The sequence below is a fragment of the Dromiciops gliroides genome, chromosome 4 (genome assembly GCF_019393635.1).
Source record: "Dromiciops gliroides isolate mDroGli1 chromosome 4, mDroGli1.pri, whole genome shotgun sequence".
Classification (NCBI taxonomy): domain Eukaryota; kingdom Metazoa; phylum Chordata; class Mammalia; order Microbiotheria; family Microbiotheriidae; genus Dromiciops; species Dromiciops gliroides.
The window spans coordinates 297,304,992-297,331,473 of NC_057864.1; the positions used below are offsets into that span (position 1 = coordinate 297,304,992).

Sequence of the window (26,482 nt, forward strand, 5' to 3'; positions counted from 1 at the left end):
CATGAGTTTGTGGATATTGATGACTTTCTGCTTTGTTGTAGTCTTTTCTGACTAAAGTCACAGTCTTTTAAGTCTCTCTCCATCCTCTTGAGTATGTTAGATACCCTGCCAGAAACTTTTCTTTTAGGTTTTCCTTGAGGTATGGTGATCAAATGGCAGAATTTTCCAGGTGCAGTGCTGCTATTCTGTATGAGGAACAAAGAGTCATATTCCTCTCAGAAAAAATAAAAGTAACAGAGCCAGGGAAAAAAAGAAAGAATTGAAGGAATTCAATGTCCTCCAAACCAAGTCCATTGCTTGAGTTGTGTAAACAGATGGCTATATGCCATTTAACAGCTTGTTTACAATAAAAAAGGAAAATCCTTTCCCGAGGCAGTCCTCCTGGTCTGTCTAGATTATATAGCTGTTAGTTTCTCAACTGGAATTAAAATCCAGGTTTGTTGACTACTAGTGTTGTTCCTTTCATTTTTTCTTTTAAATTTTAAAATAAAAAAGTTCCCTTTCCACAATAACTGTAGTAATATATTATTAGAATACTGTTTGATCTATTCATAGAACATTGTCAATTTTCAAGATGAAGTTTTGTTATTGATACTTTTAAAACTACATTTTTTCTTTTAAATTACCTTAAATTAAATTTGAAATTTCTTTACAGTTTTCTCTTTATTTCCTGGTGTACTTAATTGATTGAAATCCAGAAATGTAGAGTGTGTTTACAGTAAAGTACCTAGAAAACTTTATGGCCTATTTGAGAAAGCACTGTGCTTAAATAGTTCTCTGCTGACCTGAAATAGTGGAATTTTCTGAGAAAAGAAACAATGAAGGAAAAGCCTGAAGCACCCTGGAATAAACCTTACAGCGCACACAAAAAATCTGAAAAAACAAAACAAAATATATATTTCCTTATTTGAAAGGTTAGATCCTAAACTTTAAAAAAATAGAAAATGAGCATGACTACCACACATGATTAATAAAAATGTCACAGTTTGATATTAGTGACTTCATCATGAAATGTCATTGTAAATTCTTCTAGTTATAAATAAGACCAAATTTAAAGTTTTACTAAATCTTTGTAATATTAACGTAGTATTAATATTAAAAATTTCTTACTCTGTAATTTCTTAAATATTATTAGTTTTATTAAATTCATAAAGAGATGTACTTCAAGTTACTTTATTTCAGAAATATGGGTTTGCTCAAAACTGGTAACTTGAAAGTTACTATTTAGTTGACCTCTGGAATGAGAAATGGCATAAATTTATGACATAGGATATTTGAAAAAAACAGAGCAAACAGTTCATTATTTTAAAATAGTACATTTTTTCATCCCTAATGACTACAAAATTTTTGGAAATTTTAGCTGTAATTTCCTTTTTATATGAAATTTTTTGGTACTATGGGATCAAACATTAATTGTAGTACATTTGATATGTTTTTGTCTTGTACACTTCAGTTGTCCCCACTAACAACAAATATTACTTTTTCCTTTCAATTCTTTGCATATTTGAAGCAAGAAGAAATTCTTGAAACCTGATTAATCAAAATATCTTTTTAGAAAAAAATCAGAACACATACCTATGGTTTTAATTAGCAGAAGTACCACCATTGTATACCAGATTGGAATTCTCCCTGTCACCTGAAAAGAAGGATGGGTTTAATGAATTATAAAAATGTTCATTATCATGGCATGTTTATATTTTCTTCAATATGAAATATTTGTTCACAGATTTTGCACCATTTTTGAACAATTCACGTAAGTGGGAAGATCCTAACTAATTTATAAATTAACTGGAAGCTGGGTTAAACTTTCTAACTTCAGTCAATCAGTGTTTTGCTACACTTCTCTATTAAATTATAGTACAATGATATTGTTAATTTAATTTTAATAGAATACCTTTTGAAATGAAAAAAAGCTTACTTGTAGTTATATTAAAACTTTAAAATGCTTGTGTGTTTACCTTCCTCATTGAACCAAATATATATGTTGAGGTAAATTTAATTAAATTCATTTATCTACTATTTACTAGCTTAATAACACTACCTTTTAAAAAAAGTAACAAGCATTTTATGCCATGGGTGTGTATTATTATTTCTATTGTAGCAAAACTCTGTAATCTTAATATAACAGTTGTTTGTTTAGAATCAGAACTAACTTTAGGTGATGGCTCTTAAACAGTATCTTTTTCTAGGTGATGGTATTAGAACATAAAAGTTGACTCCAATAAGCTGTATTTTAATTAGATACAGTTTTTGGATGTTAATACACGTGCTCAGGATTAGAAAGAACATCTACCAATTCCTGTGAAAAAAAGACTGCAGTGATGGATTGATCAGGAAGAGTTTTTCCTTCTTATTTTTTCCTTTTCTGTAATATGCATTCTTAGATAACATAAAACCAGTGATTCGGCTCATTATTTAGCAAATTTCTCTCAAAATCAGTGAAAATGATTTTTTTTTACAAGATGCCATATTGGGTTGCTGATATGTTTTGTGTGCATTTTTTAAAAGGGGCTCCTGATAATTTATAGTAGTGGATATAAAATGTGTCTTATTCTACAAAAAATTAAATGAATTTGAAAGAAGATTAATTCTGTGATTTTTCAGTATCTGCACTGCTAGATTTCCAGATGGAGATTGCTTTCTAGGCTTCCAGAAAAATTTGAGTACTGAGATTAGTCATTCAATCAGCCAACTAGCATTTATTAAGTGCCTTTTAAGTGTCTGGGATACAAAGGAGTAAAAACTACCAGTCTCTGCTTTCAAGAAGCTCATGGTCCAGTGGAGGAGATGACATACAAACAACTATGTATAAACAAGATATAGAGAAGATAAAGCAATGGTAGCCTCAGACACAAGGCACTGAGATTAAAGAGAACTAGGAACAGTGAGACTTTAACTGAAACTTGCAGAAAGCCAGGGAAACTAGGAGGTGGAAATAAGGAAACATTGAGTCAGGAAAAGGAGTGTCATGTGTAAGAAACAGCAAGGAGGCCAGTATCATTGGATCACAGTGTATACTCAGGGAAGTAAGGCAGGAGACTGGAAAGGAAGGAGTCAGTTTATTTTAATTTAATTTATTTTTGTGGGGGCAGTGAGGATTAAGTGACTTGCCTGGGCACACAGCTAGTAAATGTCAAGTGTCTGAAGCCAAATTTGAACTCAGGTCCTCCTAAATCCAGGGCTGGTGCTTTATCCACTGCACCGCCTAGCTGCCCCCTAGTGAGGGTTTTTTGAGGATGAAGAAGACACAAAACCACAGCTATTGAATACTTGCTGTTCTGTTTCTTAATGTCTCCTTTATCAATTTATTTGCCTTTCTGAAGGCTGCCAGTTGATCAGATCATATAAAATGGACTGAGAACTGTAAGAGAATTTAGAGGGGTGCTGATCCAAACCCTTTATTTTATAGATGGGGAAACTGAGGCCAAGTGTGGTGAAGTGACTTGCTGAATGTCACAAAAGTAATAAGTGGCAGATCCAGAATTTAAATCAAGGTCCTTGGACACACTCTCTCCTCATTTCTTTAGAAACTTGAAAGGCATATGAAATGCTAGGTTGATTATGGGGTGGTCATCTGATTTATGAAAAGTCATTCTTCATCCTCTGAAAACTTGATGCTGTATTTCTGTGTAATACTTAAAAGGGCTAAAGAGTTGTTCTTTCTCCCAAGATTTGCAAAATAATAGGTGTTTCTAAAATCCTGAAATCTGAGCACAAAATTGAAAGTAGTATTTTGGGGGCATAAAAACAAAGCAAAAATAATGAGCATCTCTGTTAACATGTTGGGTTCTCTTCAAAAGGTGCTGGGACTTTTTCAACTCATTAACAAAACTGGAGCTATATTTTGGACTATTCTGGGCTTTGCTTAACAGTTGTTGCTTTTTGCTTTTGTGTGGTTTCTAAAGAAACATTCCATTGATTAATTCTTTCTCTTATTTTTGGTAAGAAGTTAAATAAGAATATCTATTACACATTCAGTACCTTTTAAGCAAGTTATATGGCTGCTTTTATAATATCTGTTCTTAGACTATTTAAAAAATTTTACATATCCTTTCACTGTGAGAACTCCAAGTTTAATTTGAGAAAGTGATTTGGGTCTCTCTTTTAAGTTGTGACTATAAAGTGTATTCAGCAGGTTAACTAAAAGCTCATTGCTAAAGATTTAAAGTTGTACCTTAGGGAAATATCCTAAGCATGCTGTTCAAAAAAGTCCAACTGTTCAGTATGAAAACTGAACAGTGGAAGAAGAATTGATGTGAACTCAATTTCCTGGACTAGCAGAAAAGCAAGTATTCTTCCCTACTCCAATGATATATCATGACTCAGGAGATAATTTAACATTTTAAACTTATTTCCTTCATTGGATTTTAAAATATGGGGGAAATATTGTTATTTGAGAGGAAAGTTCTGTCATTATAGTATGCCATTTACTTACATCATAATATTTGCATTATTTTAAATCAGGTCTGTTATTTAAGCTAGCTAGAGTCAGTTTAACATTTTATAATACATGTTCACTTAATCAAAGAGCAGTTTTTGATATGCTCATCAGTTGAAATGGACATATATGACAGTGTTTACATCCTTTAGATTTGTCAAATTGCTTTTCATTAAAAAAGAAAGACCAAGGGTACTCCTCTGTCATATTATTTACTTTACTATAGCTACCATTTTTTATTGTTTGGATGAAAAATATAAGTATAATCAAATGATTTGGAGGGGGGTAATGACCAAAAAGTATAACAAGTCCATTAGATAGGTATTGCAACTAGATTTATGATGAATATGCACGTGGAACTCTTATACAGGTGCAAGGAGTTCAGTGGTACAGAGAAAACTTTGGGTATTTAAGTTACAGGAAAAAGGGGATATTATAGGTAAGGGGGAAGAGGACTAATCCTTTCCCAAAGGGGAGGAGAAAAATGATGGCAAAAGCCACATTCTTTTCTCCTGGGAACTACCAGACTATGAAGATAGATGGTCTGCTCATCTGCAAGCTGCACAGACACTTTCTCATTCTGGTACAGACTGACTGACTGGTGTCTGTCTTGACTCCCAAGGACACACAGAGTTACAAAGTATGAAGCAATTGCATCTAATTAAAGAATAATAGCAGTTGGCATTTGCATGGTGCTTGCCCTATGCCAGGCACTGTGTTAAGCACTGTACAATTATGTGATCACAACAACCCTAGGAGGTGGGTGCTATTCGATTAGTAAACTGTGGTAAACAGACATAAGATAATTTGCTTAGATTCAGCCAGTTAACAAATTATCAGATGCATGAATTTTCCCAAATTATCTTAATGCCAAATAGTTCAATAAATTCTGATGTATCATAAACATCATATTAAGAGAGACACATTTACTTAAAATAAGACCAGAATAAATTCAACTACATCTGGATCTATATTTAAAATGGCATCACACAGAATCTCAATTTATAATTTCAATTATTTGGTATGTCTTTTATACAAGCGCTATTTATTCCAAGCATAAAATATTATGGGGATCACTAATTCTAGCCACTCCACTGCCAAAGAATTTCAAAGTGGCAGTCTTAGGTTTAATATACCCCAGTCATCCCTCTTCAGAGCACATTTTAACGGAGTTCAAATCTGTAGTTCCCAATAAGATAAATACATAAAGTTTCACACAACCTCTCTACTTAAAGCCCAAACTTTCTCAACCCTTTCTGTCAACATACTCAAAACTGTCCTCAGTAAAAACCCGTGCCTTCCTTATCACCTTGAGATTCTTCACTCAAACCTTCCTTTATTTTGTGCACTACCTACATTCTTATTCCAATGGTGTCTCAGACTGTTATTCTCTAATTTTACTTCATTCAGTTTCTCTTTAAAAATGTAGTATACATTGTTGTTAAATAAAAAATAATTACTTCTTTTTTTTTTTTTTTTTTTTTTTTTGCGGGGCAATTGGGGTTAAGTGACTTGCCCAGGCTCCCACAGCTAGTGTTAAGTGTCTGAGGTCGGATTTGAACTCAGGTACTCCTGAATTCAGGGCCTGTGCTCTATCCACTGCGCCATCTAGCTGCCCCAAAATAATGACTTCTTAAAGAATTTGATTCTTAAGGTGCAATATTGACTATTAATATGCCTATTACAATTAAACTGTTGAATTATTAACATTTCTGTTACTTATTAATAGATGGAAGCACCAAAATTCTTTAAGATGCTTTTAGAACTGATAAAATTCTTTAACATCTTCCCCAAACTTGGTCTCTTTAAATAACAGTTAAGTTCTAGTATATCATTCACAAAAGTAACATGAAGCATTTTCAAGTTGCTTCTTAAATAAGCTCCTCTTTATGGGTAAGAAACAAGACAATTCTTAAGATTGAACATATAATCTATTACAAAATTGAATAGGAATATCATATAAGTTTTAGCAAAATTTCTAACTTTAAGGTGCACATACCAATTTAAAAAGTTACTTTTACATGATCAATATTTAACTTTAGCATGTGTGATTTCTTAAATATCTAACTACATGTTCCAGTAAGACTCAGTTACCTTTTAGTTGTTTCCTGGCACACACAAAACTTTCCTCTTTTTTCATGAGCGAGGAAAGGGTTAAGTGCCAGTACTATTCCAAAGTGCAAGTCTTGGAACTCTCACTCACTGCCCCCAAACTTTTCTCTCTATAATCAGTGAAATGACCTCTATTTGTAAAACAATAAAGTAGTCATTCTACAGTTGGGGTGGGACTGGGGGTGGGGTGGGGGAGGTGTGTTGTGGAATTAACTTGGCCACAGTTCAGAAATGCAAAGGAAGAGAACAGGGTTTTGCAAGTATAGGTATGTATTAATGCACAGATTCTCTTCTTGCTGGTGTCTATGTGAACCTTTTATATAATTTCTTGTGTAGGTGAGAGGAGATTTTTTTCTACATTTTTTGAAAAGAGAAAATACAAAAAAATCATACTTCAGTTCTTATGTTATTTATTTCAGTTTTTATTTATGGTAAATCTTTTATTCAAATTATACTGAATAATTGTTTTTTTTTAAAGAAGGCTTTTGTGAATTTAAAGTTGTTGTCTTGTCTCTTTTTCCCTGTCTTGATTGTCACTTTCCTCATTTTGTATAATAGCTCAGCAGAACCCAACAACTCAGCTTCCTGCCAGACATCAGGAGATTGAAATGAGTCGGCAGCAACGCTATTTCCGTATTCCATTCATTCGCCCTGCAGACCAATACAAAGATCCTCAGAATAAGAAGAAAGGTTGGTGGTATGCACATTTTGATGGACCTTGGATTGCCCGACAAATGGAACTTCATCCTGACAAACCACCTATCCTTCTTGTAGCTGGTGTGTATGTTTTATATGAAAATTAAAAAAAAAATTTTAAAAACAACAATAGCTTGCATCATATCTTAAAGTATATTTATATGGTAGAAAATTTAGAGAATCTATTTAGTTGGAAATAAAATATTATGTTAAATAAAAGTTTAGTTTAGCTGAAAGTGGATCAGTTTCTCTATTGAAAGAATAATACTCCTGTATAAGATAGTTTCTCATCAGTAAACATGTTTGAACAAAAGCTTGATGACTAGCTGTCAGTGATGTTAAAAGAGAGATTGCTGTATGGGTTAGGTCTTGGCCATAGTGATCTTTAAGGTTCCATTCAAATCCAAATCCTTTGATTTCTGTGACCTGTACATTTAGATGTCTCAGATGTATGCATTTATAGGAGTGGGTGTGTGTTTAGAAATAGGGTATTTTATGAATTATAAATCTGCCTAGGAACCAGTTTGTTTAACCACAATGACAACATTCTTTGAAAAGCTTTGAATATAAAGTTGTCTCTGATTTTTTTAATCACAAAATGAAACCCTAGAACAGGGGTTCTTAAACTTGGATCCATGTACTCTCAAGAGGGTCCATGGATAGATTCCAGGGAGTCTGTCAACTTAGCTGAGGAACAAATATCTTTATTTTAATATACTTTCCTTTGTAATTCTAGGTATTTATTTATTTATTTATGAAATTATTCTGATAAGGAAACTCAGTTGTAGATTTTTGAGTCTTTTTGACTTCTTTGTGATTTCTGGGTTTTTTGCTCTTAAAGTTTTAAAAATTATTATTGAATAAGTCAAGGATTTTTATTTTAATTGATTGTCTCTGGGTTAACAAAGAATTTAGATTTTTCAGCAAATTGTAATTAGGGAAATATGTTACAGGCACACTTTACGATTTATCATCACAGTGATGGATTTTTAAGGCAATTTCTAAAAATCTTAAGTATCTAAAGACAATAAAATTCATGTAAACTGCTCTACGATGAAACCTTTACAGCATAGTGAAAAATGGAAACTCCTTTTCAGAAGAAAGATTTTTCTTGATGCCATCTAATGAGGTAGAGTAATCATAGAATTTCAGAACCGAAAGGAATCATAAAAGTCTGGGAGTCCAGGACAAAGTATGGAGTTCTGGAAAAAGCACTGGACTGGGAGTCAGGAAACTTGGATTCTAGTCTCAGCTTGGCTACTAGTTGTATTTGTGATCTTAGGCAATATACTTCTCTTCCTTGGTCTCCAAGTTAGTCATGTAGCAAGTGATAGGGTTAGACTAACAGATATACAATTCTGAAATTCTAAATACCTTCCATAGAGCTGTTAATTATGAGTCACATGTATCAAGAAGTAGCTCTCTATAATAATAGCTTATCTGGTGTTTTATTGGACTATTTGTTATTTCAGAGAAACCAGATTTGTGGAATTTTGGGGAGAGTTGCAGTTTTCATGATATGCTACAGAGATGACTTTTAAACAATAATATAACTGTGGGCATGAAGAGGATACTCATTGTTTGATATGTTAAATCATTTTGAAATTGAATTATGATTTTCATTTTTCTCCACAATGTATAGGTAAGGATGACATGGAGATGTGTGAGCTAAATCTTGAAGAGACTGGTCTGACTCGGAAGCGTGGTGCTGAGATTTTGCCCAGACAGTTTGAAGAGATTTGGGAACGCTGTGGGGGCATCCAGTATCTTCAGAATGCAATTGAAAGCAGACAGGCTAGGCCTACATATGCAACAGCCATGTTGCAGAACCTGTTAAAATAAATGTTGCACATTTAGTACAGAGCTGGGAACTCTGGCAGGAATACAAAGGAAGGATTCCTTTGTTCTCCAGAGGATTTAAACATTCCATAATCATGCTATAGAGGCTTAATATAAAGTGAACAGATTTTATTAATCATGGGGGCTTGTTAATTTGTACTTTTTGAGGGTTAGTTTCAGTAGGGAACTCTAATTTTGAGCTGGAAAAATTTTTTTTTGTCCAGTCTTTTTCCATCTCTGTCTCATTAGTCTAGTGTCCCCTCTTTTAAAAGCCTCTCAGAATTCTAACACTTGGCATACTTCAACCAATTCTGGCATTTCTCATCTTTTGGCAATATACTATTTAAGTAATCATGGTTGCCCTTTTTAAAAATATCCAAAATCCTTGGCTTTTTAAAACCATATAAAATGAGGGTCTATTATACCTTCTAACTGGAATTGTAAGGCCTTAGTTTTAGTTTCTCATACAGAGAAGGTTAGGCATTTAGGAACATGATCAAGACCTTGATGTCTTAGTGTAGAGGCTTCTTAGTATCTGAACTCACTAACTATTCCAGGAACTCTTGAAAATTCCCCCTAAAGTTAGAAACTTTATTCCCTACCTATTATTGAGCCTTAGGTTAAGTGAGGCAATTCTTTATGAATTTTGGGAAGATCTTAAGTGTATTTGATGTATTATATAATAAAGGAGACACTAAAATTGATATTCTGCACAGTTTTCTCTTTTTTTGGAATCTGAAATACGTGTTTCTTGAAGAACAAGAGTTTTATTTTCCTTAGACAAAAATATGCACTTAGTTAATACAAATATTGAATAGAAAAAAATGGCCGATAATTGAGTTAGAAAAAAGAAAAACATAAGGAAAAAATAAACTATGGCATAACTGGAATGTTTTAGGCTAAATTCATATATCTTTTCTGCTTTGTCTCTGCTGTGATTAAAATGTTAAAATTACTTTTTGTCAAGATCTTGTAAAAGTCACTTAATGTAATTTTTGACTACTGTTTTTCAAATAATTTTAATTCTTTTTTAGGCCCAAGACTTTGCCTTTGAGACTTTTTTGTAACTGTAGCATTGTTTTATAGGCTATATAATTTAAAAACTATTTTGCTCAGTAATTGCTAATTTCTTAAGTCTAAAATAATTATAAAAACATTTTCTTATTGTGTGAATTCTGATACAATTATCAGCAGTGTAAAACTTGTTGTTTATGATATTCATACTAGAAACTTGAAGGAAAGGTGACATAGTCTGGATTGTGTTGACATTCTTTTTAGAAGTCAAAAATCTTATTTGGCTGTAGTGAAAATTAAAAATTAGAAAAAATGCCTCTCTGAACACTTTGCTTTACTCCTATTGAAACTTTAGCTTTCAAAATGAATTTTAGAAAGAAAACTATAGTTAGGAAAATATTTCCTAACTGATTATATAGTGTTTGTGTTGCCAGAGTCACTATTTTTAGAACTACTCTTATAATATGTGTGAAAATGTTTTAGTACAAAAATATTTATTTATGATTATACTGTGCAAGTGATTGACTTCTTTTACAGTAAGGAAATGAGCTCTGTTGAATTTTTGATTGAAAATGCTAGTATTATAGGTTTCTTTGAAGGCTTTATTACTTCATCAATTCACCTTAATCTTATATTATTTGGTCCCTTAAGTTGATAGGTGGGGTTAGGACATGAAATTACCTTCTTCCTCTTATCCCATCCCACTCAAATTTGTATTTGTTGTCTTTAATAAGATATTTTTAATTGAACATAGAGAAATAGTTTCATATTAAATGACCATGAGACTTTTTGAAAAAAAAAAAAAGTTCAGCACTCTTAAGACTTCTTTAGAATGACATCTTACTATTTTCTCCCTTCTTTTAGTATTCATTTCAGAAACAGTTCTCCCCCACCCCGATGGTAGTCTCCCTGATACAGTAGTAGATATCTACATAAAATGATTAAAAAGGACATAAGTATTGTAATCAAAGACAAGAAACATTGCAATATCTTCACCTTTCCCCCCTTTTCTCAGTTTTAGTATCACCTAACAAAAATCCAATAAAGCCTTACTTCTAATTTTATCCTGCAGTTGTCCCAAAACTTATTTGCCTAGAATGGTCTCCTGAGTTAATGTTGGTTACCAAGAGAGTTACCCTAATTCAAATTGATTTTCAGTAACCTACATAACAGAGTAGGCTAACATGAACAGAAGATAGCTAGTGAGAGCATTGCTAGAGCTTTAGGCTGTACTATTTATTCTCATGGGCATGATACCTGTAGAAGCAGTGAATCAGGATTCCAAAGGACATTTGATGCAGCTGTTTCCCTGTAATTCACAGATAAACTAGTCCCCTTATGTAGAGAAGGATGACAGGGAATGGAGGAAAATCATTTCATACGTTAACTACTTACTTTAGCTGAGGCTGTTACAATAAATTTGTTCTGAGTAATCTGTATTTTAAGGGCTTTTTGTCTGCACTGAATCCTTACTGCTTGATTATCTTGAGGCCTGACTACATATTTATTTGATATACATGAAATTGGGTATATGTTAACTCTTGAAAAAGTTGAAAAAAAATATGTTCCAATCAAGACTTCAGCTTAATGAATTAACAGATGAAATGTTTTCTACTTCTGATTCATTAGAAAAATTATTGTGTCTCCAGGGTACACTGAAAGGAGGCTACCCTTTAGAATACATTTTACTCAGAGATTTTTTTCACTTGTATGCCATTCTTTCAAAGAATATTGAGAAACTTTGTTGTATTTCAAGTGTTTTTAGAAATTCAACTTGTGGTTTGGAAAATTATGGGTAGGAGAATTGTCATTAGGATTTCATATATACATATACATATGTATATGTGTGTAGGTGTTTCTAAAACTTGATGTTTCTAAAAATTATTTCTATTTCTAAAAATGATTTCCATGGTTTTCAGTGAAGTCAAAACTAAAAAAGGTCATAAGTTCCTTCAGAGTATTTAGTTCTAGTTATATAGAAGCGTAGGCTTTCCTGTTTCTTTCCAACAGGACCATAGTGTAATGCAGTGGAAAAAACCCTGGCTCTGGAATCTGAGGACCTTGCTTAAAAACCTGCCTCTGGGGGCAGCTAGGTGGCGCAGTGGATAGAGCACCGGCCCTGGAGTCAGGAGTACCTGAGTTCAAATCCAGCCTCAGACACTTAATACTTACTAGCTGTGTGACCCTGGGCAAGTCACTTTACCCCGATTGCCTCACTAAAAAAAAACAAAAAGAAAAAAAAAACCTGCCTCTAACACTTAATACCTATGTGACCTTGGCGAAGTCACTTAACCTTATCGGGTGTCAGTTTCCTCATCTGCAAACTGAAGGGGTTGGATTAGATGGCCACAGAGGTCCCTTCCACCTCTATAGATCTAAGATCCTAAGAACCACTGCTTGCAATCCCAAAAGAAGCTGAGCAGTAGTTTTCAAATTTCTTTTTATGGCTTCTACTACTTTGCCACCTTTTTATTCAGCTTTACCATGCCACTACTTACCTTTAAGAAACATAGAAAAAAGTGGGAGAATTTTTATACTATCAAGCAGTAACAATATCACATTTATTTAGTTGCCATCTTATAGGTATAGGAAATGTGAGATTGGAATTATCATTTATCCTTACTGTTCTCCGGAGATATGCTTTTAAATAGAACAGTAGAAAAGGGATATGAAAATAAGAGCTAGTATAAGAAGAGAGGTTTAAATGGCCAAGAAAATGGCAGTAGTAACAATAAGAAAAAGAGATTTTGCTGGTTTGGTTCCTCACTTTGAAAAACATGCTAAAGGAATATGCCTCTAAGTTTTCTTCAATAACTTTTTAGAAAGGTTGTGTAGGTGGGAGATCACTGTTTCAAATCAGAGTAGGAAGAAATTGGTATTTGGATTATCACCTCGTGGAAAAGATTTACTTTTGAGGACCCAAATGGGTCTTTGTCCAAATGACGTTTAGCAAAAGTACATGACTCAGTAAATCACTGGGGGAAAGGATGATTGAAAGCACTCCATTTCTTTGTAGCTGAATAGATACTTTCTTGAATTAGGGTCAAGCTTTGAATGCGATTTAGGTTAAATTAAATGTTTTCTCTCTTTCTCCCATTAGAACACACTCAAAAATTAGGTATCTAATTTCTTTTTCAATCGATAAAATTAGGAGTCATATTCAAGGGAATTTATATATAAAAAAGTAGAAACTCCATCACATGACTTAAGTCCGCAGACCTATTCAGAAGCTTACCTTCAAAACACAAATAGCAATTTATGAATTTACCTTTTTTTCCACTGATAAATTTTTTCCTTTCCAATTTCAGGAATCATATAATTTTATCCTTGTGTCTTCAAAGTATGTATCAAAACAGATGCTTCCTAAAATTATTTTACTGATGGACTGAAAATTACAAATAATAAATGCATCCCATGTTGAACCTTGCCTTGTATTATGTGTGTTCTCAGTGCATTTATAATCCCTTTTTAGAGGAAAAGAAATTTGTATAAAAGTAGACTTTTCTAAAGTGGGATTGTGTGACTAGGAAGATTTTATTGCTTTCATTTATAAGTATTTTAGTTGAAAATGTTGATGTTGCTGTTTAATATTTTATTGTCTTTTGACTACAGTGGTTTCCAAAACTTTTGTCTAAAATTATCATTAAAAGCCAAAAATAAAACAAGTCAATAATTAGTTCAAGACAAATGGACCAATCCATAATAAACAAGCATCATATTTTATTGAAAGAAAAGTCTATTTATAACAAATTTATTTGGAAGTTGTTCATAAGGGACATTGATAAGGGCTCATGAGGATCAGTTTGTCATTGAAATGCAAATTTAAAACAGGCTTATGAGACTAGTTAACATTGAGATTAAAGAAGTATGCAAACACATACAAAAATAAGAAAAATGTGCCATTTCATATACTATGTTCTTTAATTGAAAGAAGAGCTTCATAAAGTTTCATTTATGGTTTATCTACTGCAAATATAGTCTCCATGTTAATATGGTGTGAGGTTTTAATTGTGTAATCTCTGAAAATAGGATTGCACATAGAGTAACAGGACAAGTGGGATTTCTCTGCTAATTGAGTCTAAAATGTCCCAATTACTTTTTTTAAATACCCCAGAAATGACTGAAGCTAAATGTATTTGGTGCTTAAGCTTCTTTTATGTAGAGTTGTATATACTTTAAACTACTGAATATAAATTGGAAGGTGTGCAAATGCACTGCAGAAGAGTCATCTCTTTTCTAGGATAGATCTTGCAAATATTTAGCTCTTTGTATTGTAAAATACATACATACACATGTGTGTATAATTATATGTATGTTTTTTTTCCTGCTATACCCTGAAAAGAACACTAGGTTTGTAATCAAGAGATTTGGGTTCAAGTGTTATTTCTAATCATTACTAGGTGTGCAATTGTGTACAAGTTACTTAACCTCTCTCAATTTCCTCATGTACAAAATGAGGATACTATGAGGAAAGTTCTTCATAAAATATTACATAAATGTGAGCTCTTGTTATTTCTTAATCTAATACTGATCACCTTTATAAAGTTCTACTCTGTTTCATTATATCATGGAGCTGATACTGGGTTCCCTATGGCTATGCTATGCCAGTGCCAAAACTCTGGTGGGCCCTACCTAGCTACAAAATCTTCACCTTCTGGTAGACTTCATATTCTTTGAAGACCAATTTAATAGAGTTTTCTGATGATTTCTGAATTTGGCCCTTAAATTAGGTATTTTTTAACCATAGCAATTCTTGGGCACCATCCAATAATAGATTGTGATCTGTAATTGGTAAAAGGATTGGTAATCTGAAGGATCTTTGGAAATACTATATTAAGCATTATATTAGAAACTTAATTCTAGACCTGCTAAGTGTCCCAAAAACTCATTTTAACTTCTGACCCCCCCCTTTTACAGATAAAGAAACTGAGACCCCAAAGAGGTCAAATTCCTTACTTAAGGTCATGCACAAAATGTCATTTACAACCAAGGTCTTCTGACTTTCATTCTTATCATTCTCAAACATCAAGAATTTATTTGAATACCTATTATGTACCCAATACTGTACAAATTCTATTTCTTAATGTTGGATTTATATTAGAAATTTGGTGATAAATAATTCCTACTTCCTTTGTTGATAGAATGGATATACTTTCACTGTGGAGAGGGGGGCACTTGGTATATATTTTGACTATATGTTGTCAAATTACCAACCTAGCTGGATGGCCACCAGGTGAAGTTTTTAGCAATTCTTGAATTGACTGTCAACTAAGTTACAGTGTGTTTTGCATTGGTGAAAGTCACACACACACACACACACACACACACACACACACACACACACACAGAGTCTCTGGGTGTTGAAAAATATTGAAATGTACAAGCTCTTTCATCTGTAGATCAGATGGTTGAATCTTCTATCCTAAGGTTGGTAATGTAAAATTCGGTTCTCTGAATACCTGAAAGAGAAAAAGATTAAGAACATGAGGCATCCTTGCCATGAAGAGAAGATCAGTGCTCCAGTTTACTTTTCTCTATCAGAGATGGACAAAGTCTTGTCAGTTGTATTTCCACAGTACCTCTCAAAGCTGACCCCTTCTTTCTACTCTCATGGCCACTACCCTAATTTAGATCCTCATTACTTCTCTCTTAGTTCCTGTGATAATCTTATAATTGACCTCCCTGTCTCCAGTATCTTGCCTATTCCATCCATCCAACAGGCACTACTGCCAAATTAATATTCCTAAAGTACATATCTGAGAGACCATGTCACTTCCTTACTCAAGAAGTTTCTAGTGTACTAGCTTTCTCCTGTTTCTAGGATAAAATACAAACTGTACTGTTTGGTCTTTAAATTCCTATACAATTGCAAATCCAGCTTCCTTTTCTAGGTTAATGCACATTACTCTTCTTCATACTCTCCCCTTCTCCCCCCACAATATCCTCCTACTTGCGATTCGAGATTCTGTCATCTGGCTTTGTGCCTTTGCATAGGCTGTTGCTTGTGTGGAATTCACTCCTTCTTTCCCTTAATCTTATACAGGGTGTCCTAAAAATCTTACAGTTTTAAGGTATTAAAGCTTAAAATTACACTAAGATTTTTGGGACATTCCATGTAATTCCTAGCTTCCTTCAAGACTCAATGCATGTCACATCCTATACAAATCCTCTCTTGATTGTCCCTGTTGCTAGCACCGCCTTCAAAAATTACTCAGTATTTCTTTTGTATAGGGTTTGCACTTAAGACTTTTCCTTCTATGGGATGTTGTCCCATCTCTCCTTCCCCTTTCCCAAGATTCTAAGTTCCTGAAGGCAGGCATTGTATCCCCAGCATCTGTCCCTGGCACATAGTAGCCACTCAATAAATGCTAGTGTGTGAATTAAGGAGACTTTGGGGATGACAATTACCCTCTATTAAATTTATTTCATGGGCAGCATTGTGTCTGGCACATACTAAGCACTTAAATCCTTATTGTCTGCTTCAGAAGGTCATACTGTATCCTAAATATTTCTAACTTTGAATCTGTCATGGATATGAATATGGTCCTACTTTAACTCATGTACTTGACCTTCTTATTCTGTAGCACCTATTAGGGTAACAAGTTCACCATGTTTTCTACTTTATGCATAAAGTAGCTCTCTTTTTTTGTTTCAAAACTACTTTTTTTTTTTTGGTGGGGCAATGAGGGTTAAGTGACTTGCCCAGGGTCACACAGCTAGTAAGTGTCAAGTATCTGAGGTCGGATTTGAACTCAGGTCCTCCTGAATCCATGGCTGGTGCTTTATCCACTGTGCCACCTAGCTGCCCCCCCCCAAAACTACTTTTAAGCTTTAAAATGTCTTAGTTCTAATATTTCAGAATGTGATGAATAACATCATTTTATAAACTTTGATCTCATACTTTTTCAAATGGTCTTTCTAAAGCAGGCGTTTTTAAGCTTTTTTTAAATGTCATAGACCTCTTCGGCAGGCAGTCTGGTGAAGCTTACTGACTATAACAAAATGGTTTTTAAATGCATAAAAGAAAATACATAAGATTACAAAGGAATTGAATTATATTGAATTAAAGATGCAATTTTTCCTTCCTAAATTAAAAAATCCAGCTACTCCTTCTCTAAAGAGATTCTTTCATGCCATTTTTCTTTTATATATATATTATAATCTTGGGGCAGTTAGGTGGTGCAGTGGATAAAGCACTGGCCCTGGATTCAGGAGGACCTGAGTTCAAATCTGGCCTCAGACACTTGACACTTACTAGCTGTGTAACCCTGAGTAAGTCACTTAAACCCTCACTGCCCTGTCCCCCCATATGTGTGTGTGTGTGTGTGTGTGTGTATATATATATACACACTGTATATATATATATATATATATATGTATATATATATATATATATATTTCCTTGGTAATTTTAGATTAAATATTTTCTTGAGATGAAAGCAACCAGAATAGCACAGAGTATGTGTGGATATACCTGGAATTAAGATTAAGCCACATACTATTTCTCACCATTATCCATAAGTTTTTCTCTTCCCCAATTAGAAACTTTAACTTTCCCTCATCTGATCATAACCTCCTGTCTTTCCATCTCTACCTGTATTTTGACTTTCCTATACCTCTTCTTCATCCTTATCAAGATCTCCATTCCTGCTTTCTGCCTACCTCTGACTGGACGTTAACTCCTTCTAGTGAGTTCAGGTCATCACTACTTCTCACTTACAATAGCCTCCCAGTTGTTTTCCCTCCTACAAGTCTCTTTTCCACTCTAGTTTATCCTATACACTGCTGTCAATGTGATTTTCCTTAAGTTCATACTTGAACATTTAACTCTCCCCCTCATTCAACTCCTGTGACTTCCTATTGCTTCTAGGATAAAATATGTTTCTGTTCAGGTTTAAAGCCCTTTACAATGTAGTTCCAACATATCTTTACAGTTTAATTGGACATTATATAACTTCCTATACTCTGTCATCCAGCCAAACTGAGCTTTTTTCTGTACTTCAGACAAGATACCCCCTTTCCCATATCTCTGGCTTTACACTGACTCTTTCATATGCCTGGAATGCACTCTTTTCTTATTACTACATAAAGTCCTCTTTATGCTAAACACCATGTTCTATATGAAATCTTGCTAGTGGTCTCCCTCCTATACTTCCTTATATTTAACTATATAATATTTGTGTGTATACATAAATATATAGCCCATATATACACACACACCCATTTGTGTGTATTCATTTTATGTTTATGTTGTGTGTTTATCTATGTGTACTTCTTGGCACTTCCATTTAGAACAGGGATCATTTCTTTCTTGTACTTGGATCCCTAGCAAATGGCATAGTTCCTGGTCCACAGCAGGAATTTAATAAGTACTTGTTGATTGATAAAATCAATAAGATATGGTATGAATTGAACCATTTATCCTTCAAGTAGATGTTTTCTGGATTTAGGTTTTTGTGAGGAACCCAAGTTGATCACTTAAGATTTTGTCAGACATTGATTGGCTATTGAATATTGGCTATTTGTTCACTGTGGAATTTTAACTTAAACATTGTTATCTTAGATTAGAATCAAGAGATCATAAAGTTACAATCGGAAGGGACATTAGAGTCATCTATTCTAATATAATTTTACAGATGAGGAAACTGAGACTCAAAGGTGTTAAGTGATTGCCCAGGGCCACACAGTAAATAGAGCTATAATTGACCATAAATATTCCATATCCAGATGCTTTTTTCATGCCATCACCAAGAGACAAGAGTAATTAATTTTTATGAATGATTATATACACACAAAGATGTACACAGCCAACTTATATGACTGTGTAAATAATGCGCAAAGTTCCATAGAAGTTATTTTCTTCTCAAAATAATATTCAGAAAAATTAAGCTATAGGAAAAGGGTTTTTTTAATCTATAGTTTGCAGGAAAAATGGCAGAAAAGTGATTATCTGATAGCGAAATTTGAAGAGTTTCTGATATTCTACCCTTACTCTTCCACACAATTTTGCATGAATGAATTATTCTTTGTCCTTGAGAAAAACTGTAGTGCCTGAATTATTATAAATATATGCAATCCATAGAAATGTAAAATATTCCTTGGGAAGTCAGCTTTTAAAATACATTCATAAAATTATATAATTTAATTTGAGAAGAAGTTAAATACTTGGGGTCAGAGGCTGCTTTGTTTTTGTCTTTGTATCCCCAGGATCTTAGCAGAGTGCCTTATATGTAGCTGGTGCTTAATGAAGGTTGAACTGAATTAAAGACACAATTGAGAAAGTAGAAAATAGTAGTTTCTTCTCTTGACTATTTGAATGTATCAAGCATTTTATGGTGGATGTTGGATTTATGTATTATCATCTTCAGTTTGTTCTTCTAACATGCTACTTGGCACTTAAATTGGGGATGGGGGGTGAAAGAGCATGACCACAAATCATTTTTTATCAAAAATAACAAACTACATTTTCTCCTACTTGCATCTTCCTCCCCATATTACATTTAGTGTCTACTTTTTGAATACACTGAAGATTTTTTTGTCTCTGTGTAACTGTTTTTAAGATCCTTAAACTGAGAAGGAGTGGGAGAGGAAAGAGAAATAAATTCTGAGTTTGATTTATTTTTTAGAAAATGCTTTTCTTTTGTTTCAATGAGATCCTCCCCAAGTAACTAAGTTTTAGGTTCCGGTTGGTTGTTTTATTTTATCCAGTTTCACTTACCCTCCTATCCCCTGCCTAAGGTGCTTATATGGAAAAAACCAACATTGAATAGTGTTACCATCCTAGACTCAAGCTCCATTGATCCCCAAGAGCTCCTCACAGACCTGGAAAGCTTCTTGGATCATGGTGGAAAGGTCCAGAATTTTGACAGCATCACCAAGATCTTTATATTGGTGTAGGGGTCTTGAAAAATGGTGCTATGTTGTACCTCCCTAAACATGCTCCTGTGTATATTAGGTAGCTTAGTATAGTGGGAAAGGATACTAGTTATAGAATCAATGCCTCTGAAGCTTACTACCTGTGTGACATTGGCCAAGTCACTTAACTTTCCTAGCTCTCACTTTCCTCATCTGATAAAATATGAAAGAGAGACAGACTGTTAAGAGAACCAGAGAGGGAAATGCCCTTAAAATGCATGTATTGAAAGGACAAAAGATGTCATTCATAGCTACCAAGAACTTTTGAAAGAGACAAAAAAAGGACAGAGCTAAAGTCCCACTAGAACAAAGAGCCCCTGGTAACCCCTGAAATAGTAAAACCATTGAAATTCCAGAGTTCTACTGATACAAGAGTGCTGGATACCAAACCAGTGAAGAACCTTGGGATCTTAGCCAGTTAAGGCAAAAGGACTGGAAGAAGATGTTGCATATAGCCTGAAATGGGTAAACTGAGGAAATACTTTTACTTGAACTGGATGAGTGATCTAAAATGAACAAGATCGAAATCTTTGACGTGGTAGCTGAGAAGAGTCTCCCCACCTAAACTATAACATTAGAAATGGGGCCTGCATGTGTCCCTAATCTACCCTTCCACCCTTATTCCTCATCTCCCTAGGCAGGAATGCTATCGGATGAATGTGATAACAGAATCCTGCAGGAGATCTTATTTAAGGAAAGTGTGCTTTAGAGTTCCAATAATGGAGCAGACAGCTCCTAGCTGCCTTCTGTATAGGTTAACCTCATTGGAAGTATGGGTGCTAGAAAGACCACGCCAAGCCCAGTAGAGGTGGTATCAAGGTCCAGGAGAGCCTTTCCTTCATTTTCTTTTAACTCCCAAAAGTTATCTCTGAGAGGAACTGCTCATGCAACAAGACTATTCATTCAATCAAGTATTAAGTTTCTACTATGTGCCAAGCACTGTGTAATTGAGGATCAAAGTGCAAAAAATGAAGCAGCCCTACTCTCAGAGTTTACATCCTAATGAGGAAACAACAGGTATATATAAAAATATATACACATGAATTATATATATGTGTGCGTGCATAGATATTTTTATATAGATATATATGCATATATACATACATATATACATATTTATACACACACACACACACATATATATATATATTTACACATATACACAAATACACACATCCCAGATAGTTAATTACAAAATAGTTTGGGAAAGAACTAGCAGCTGAAGATGAAGAGATGAAGAAAGACTCCACACAGAGCATGGTACTTGAGCTGAATCTTCAAGAATAAGAGGGACTCTATGGTAAGAGAGGATTACATTAAATGTTTGGGATAACCAATGTAGAGCTGTGGTGATGAAAGTTCCTGTGTGAGGAGCAGATAGAAGACCAGTCTGGTTGGATTCAGAGGACAGGAGAGGGGGTTAAAATCCAAGGAAGTTGGAAGGAAAGACAAATTGGGAGTAGCATGTGATGAAGGGTTTTAAAAGCTTAATAGAAGAATTCATATTTTATCCTAGAAGTAATAGGAAGCTCCTGGAGTAATTGTATAGGGGAGCCATATTGTCAGTTTTGAGCTTAAGGAAAATTACTTTGGCAACAATGTGTAAAATGGATTGTAATTGTGAGAGACTTGAGACTGGGAGACCAATTAGACATTGTCGTGATAATTTAGGTGAGAAGTGATGAGGACCTGAGCTAAGGTGGTAGCTGTGTGAGGGGAGAGAAGAGGTTGAATATAAGAGACCTTGTGATTGGGAAGAATCCCAAGATTCTTTGAAAGTTCCACTCAAGGTGCAGCTAGGTGTCGAGGTGGATAAAGCACTGGTCCTGGATTCAGGAGGACCTGAGTTCAAATCTGGCCTCAGACACTTGAAATTACTAGCTGTGTGACTTGGAGCAAATCACTTAACCCTCATTGCCCTGCTAAAAAATAATAAAAAAAAATTAACAATCATAAAGCTCCATTCAAGCCAGTTCCTACAAGAAGCCTTTCCTAATCTCCCCAATTTCTAGTCCCTCCCCAACCAGATTATTTGTTTATATTTTGTGTCTACTTATTTATGCATATATTGTTTCCTCAGAATATATTGAGGGGCTGTTTTTGTTTTTCTCTTAAGTTAATAAACAGTGGGCCAAAAGTCATGAAATCATGAAGGGGTTTCAATATTTAATAACTCCTTTATTTTTATTTATAATACCATAGCATCGTTTATAGTATATATAGGAAATACATGAAGATTTATAGGAAATAAAGAAAAAATAATTTTCAAAAAGTTATTAAAATATCATACCCCTTTGTGACTTTTGGCTCACCCTATACAATGTCTTTCACAAAGTAGAAAATAATAAATGCTTGTTGATTGATTTCTCCAAGAAAACAGACTTTCATTTACCTCACTGAGATAGTGGTGGTGATGGTCTTGTGTGTGTGTGTGTGTATGTGCATGAAGCTTAGTTTTAGACTAAGGGTTGGTTTTAGAGTTAAGGAGACCTATGTTCAAATCCTGGCTCTTATTATAACAGTGGCTTTGTGGTCCTGAGTAAGTAGCTTAAACTATTTATGCCCCAGGAAACTCTCTAAGATGATAAATTGTGGAATACCTGTTCTCTGTCAATACAGGTAATTTTCTTACCTTGATTCCCTACTCAAGATTTCAAGAGAAATCACAATCCAGGTTTTTAAAAAAAAAGCATGGTTGCATAGTAAGACCTGGTTATCAAAGGAAGGTGTATTTATTTGCCATTCAGTAAAATGACTCAAGCACAGATAAATCCCCACGTAGCCACAGAATACAAACATCATAATTAAAACCAGCAGGTATGATTGTACCTTGTTCCCTTGCTGTTGCTTGAAATTCAGCATTCCTGATCTTAACTGGTCAGTTCTGGTTTCAAAGAATGATCTGGTGACCTACAAAAATATGGGAAGAGTATGGTTGGTTAGCTACCTCTTTCTTGATAAACATTTAGAGAATTAAAATAGTTTTCCAAGCCTTGTCAAGCTTTCTCAGTTGTTCTGAGAGGAAACAGTTCTGTTCTCATGGTTTTTTGAAATCTAAGTGTTACAGAACCAGGAAGGTCAGTGACTTGGACAAATGGGTGGTTTTACTCCCCAAACTGAGATTGAAAGGAGACTGAAGAAGCTTCACACCAATTTAGTTGTGAAGTGAATGTGGGCACATGAAAATGGAGAGTGGCATCGCTTTGGGGGTACCTGTCCTTTGAGCTGGGGGGAACAGTGTACATTTTTCCTGGGCACTGAGTTGAGATTTTGTGTTTGTGTAATGTTCCATGACTACTGATCTCTCTAGGATTGACATGATGCCACTGGAGAGATGTGTGCAGGTCAACATGCTAAAAAAAAGGGGGGTGGGTGGGAGTTAATGGCAGGTTTCCAGTTTACAGTTACTGACAATATCTCCACAATGGAAAATATTTTGTGCATAAAAAATTCAACACTGTGGAATTCAAGGACAAAATTTAAAATATTTGTATGTGTGTTGGGGGGAAGTATAAATGCTTTTAGTGCAAATTAGATGAGCTTTTGTAGTCTTTCCTTTGCCTGATGATCCGAAAGATGATGGGGAGAGAAGGAGTCAGGATCATCTCATTCAAAATGAAGCACTCTGAAAATGAAGGGATTTGCTAATTCTGGAGGGAATTTTGCCAAGTACAAACCTTTGTTCAGCCTGTGTCTGTATACAGGTCATCTGCAATGAGGGAAGTGAAAAATGTATAAAGTATATTTATAAATATTTAATGCTGAACAAGATTAGAGGAAAAAATAAAAAGGTTAAGAAATACAATGAATGGCAATGACTTTGAAATAGAATCAGAAGTAAATAAATCAACCTAAATAGCCTATACGGTGAAAACAGACACAACTTTGCCCTAGGGCACTCATTCCAACAGGATTTTACTAGTTCTTTCCTTTAAGTAGAGACAGAAACCAATACTCTGTGGCCTTTGGCCAGACACCTCACAGCTCTGCGCTTCCTTATCTGTTAAAATGAAGGTAATGTACTAGATGATCCAGCTCGAAAATGCTATGAGTTTATGGATTTTAAAATGGTGTCCACATGTAAATAATATTAAGGTTGCCTACACTTATTTTCCAATAAATTTTGGTTTATCATATAAGTAGGGAGACAAGTCTTGATTTTTCCTCATAGGCCTGTGTTTTCTGTTAATACTGAAATCTCCTAGATGATAGCCATTTAAATAAAATTTTCAGAATTGCAGAAATTCTTTTTTGTTGAATTAAATATAGGGTGTCCCAAAAGTCTTAGGTAAGCTTAAAATTTAAAGCTGACCTAAAACTTTTGGGATACTCTGTATATTATATATATGTGTGTGTGTGTGTGTGTGTATAATAGTCAAATGAAGTCATAACCATAGCAATTCAGAATCATCCCTTAATTTAGCACACTGTAGATGTGAGATTAAGATAGCCATCTCCACAACTCTCTCTGGCTCAAAATGAATGGACAATTAAGGAATTAGTCTTGGGATATGAACTAAAAAATGAACCAAGGTTTTGGGGTAAGGAGAGCAAGAGAAAAACCTAATGTCAGAGTGGCCCAAGGAAAAGGTGATTTTGATGGTCTATGAAGACATGACAAGTGAAGAGCAAAACTATCTTTGTGGATCAGAATCAATATGCACAGTAATTATATTGGTTGAATCAAATATTTCACTTCCACTCATTTTTGCTGTTTTAATTTTCTTGACTAGTCGACTCAGTTACACAAATGGAAAATGAGCTGATAAACCACCTTGGAAAATATCCCACATTCTGTTTTTCTTTTCTTCTCTGAGGAATGTAAACTTCTTGAGGGGCTATTTCACTTTTGATTTTGTATCTCAGTAGTTAACACCGTGCTACACATAGTAAGTGTTTAATACATGCTTACTGATTGGGGCGAGGATGGGGAGAAATCAGAGAATGGCTAGAAAGAGCCCCCCTTCTTACTATTCTATGTAAATTCAATTCTTTCTTTTTGGAGAAATGTCAATCACTGTTTTTATTTGTAAGTGTGAGCTTCTATTGATTATCTCATCCAACTGAAAGTAATTATCTTTGTTAGGTAAAATTGCATCTTGTTTGAATCAATCAATCAGAATAGAGTGTGAATAGGGCCTATGTACCTTGTTAAATCAATCCAGGCTAAGGGGTGAGAGACTTGGTTGAGAGACTTGTTTTTTGTCCTTCACTCTTGAAGAGGGCCATGATATCAGGGTGATGATGTCATGACTTGCAGGTGAATTGGATTTAAATGAGGGAAGACTGTGCAAAGTCACCAACCTCACTCTTTCCTCAAGAGACATCTGGATCCAGTGGCAAGATATATATCAGGACAACTGGATGCTGAAGGCAATTGGGGTTAAGTGACTTGCCTAGGTTCACACAGCTAGTGTCTGAGGTGAGTTTTGAAATCAGGTCCTCTCAACTTCAGGGCCAGTGCTCCATGCACTGTACCACTTAGCTGCCCCTAGTCATGATCTAAAGGATTTGCATAAAAGAGAGGAACTGTCATAGAACCATATAAAAACTTCCAAGGTCTGGAAACAGAGAAGTATCAGGGTCATACAGAGTTGATCCAAGAACTATCAGACCCAAGTTAATTAATAAAAAGAGGAAGAGAATGTAGACTGAGTTGTGGCTGACAAGGTAGATATTGAGGAAGGTCTTTTTCCTCTATAGGAATCTTGGAGCAAAAGACCCAGGATGAACCCGCATGTGTACCCACCTCCTCAAGGATTGAGGGAATTTTTGAGAAAAGGTCTGCCCTTTTCCACAATTTCCCTTCCTGATGCCTGTCTATCCATAGATTTCATACTCTAATCTACTGTTTTGTTAACTGTATTTTTCTTCAACCACCTGAAGGAGTTAAGTAGAGAAACAAATGTAAATTTAAGCAGAGAGCCCAACAAAATAGATAGATAGATAGATATAGATATATAGATAAATATAGATATGTGTATATATGTGTGTATATATATGTATATGTTATGAACATTCCTAAGTGGGGACTTAGAGCAATTGTGATAGAATTAATAATTTTTAACCTAAACTAAACTCCTTAAAGTTGGAGCAGAGGGAACTAATGTGGATATTAGGGGCCATTATATTGCTTCTAAATTTAAAATGAACTAATTATCTTAAATCCTGACTTCAAGGAGCTTACATCCTAATGCAACAGACAATATACATGTGGGGAGTAGGGGCCATGGAAGAGATTTATGATCTGAGAAGTCAAAATGGTGTTGAGTAGAACAATGAAATTTATTAGTATGTGCTTTCTATAGGTAATGAAAATGATGAATTGATTACAGTTTTTGGATAAGAGGTAGAAAAGGAATAGGAAAGGAAGGGAATGAGTATTTATATCAGGGCTTCTTAAACTTTTTCCATTTGCGACCCCTTTTCACCTGGGAAATTTTTATGCAATCCTGGGTATATAGGCAT

At 34.5% G+C, this 26,482-nt stretch overlaps 2 protein-coding genes across 5 annotated transcripts in view; one reads left to right on the plus strand and one right to left on the minus strand.

The window, feature by feature from the left end:
- Positions 1-9,789, plus strand: part of MYO6 (myosin VI) — a 217,478-nt gene extending 207,689 nt beyond the window's left edge. For 3 of the 4 annotated variants that reach the window (XM_044003763.1, XM_044003764.1, XM_044003765.1), the window contains 3 exons: positions 1,727-1,753; positions 7,109-7,327; positions 8,889-9,789. In XM_044003763.1, the coding sequence (XP_043859698.1) occupies positions 1,727-1,753; positions 7,109-7,327; positions 8,889-9,088 (446 nt within the window). In that variant the 3' untranslated portion in view covers positions 9,089-9,789. The remainder of the gene's footprint in view (positions 1-1,726; positions 1,754-7,108; positions 7,328-8,888) is intronic. The other variant, XM_044003766.1, reaches the window with a different exon arrangement.
- A 5,663-nt stretch (positions 9,790-15,452) lies between these two features.
- Positions 15,453-26,482, minus strand: part of IMPG1 (interphotoreceptor matrix proteoglycan 1) — a 168,580-nt gene continuing 157,550 nt past the window's right edge. Inside the window, exons 18-19 of the mRNA XM_044003434.1 lie at positions 22,844-22,924; positions 15,453-15,558 (exon numbers count right to left, since the gene is read on the minus strand). Of these exons, the coding sequence (XP_043859369.1) occupies positions 22,885-22,924 (40 nt within the window). The 3' untranslated portion in view covers positions 15,453-15,558; positions 22,844-22,884. The remainder of the gene's footprint in view (positions 15,559-22,843; positions 22,925-26,482) is intronic.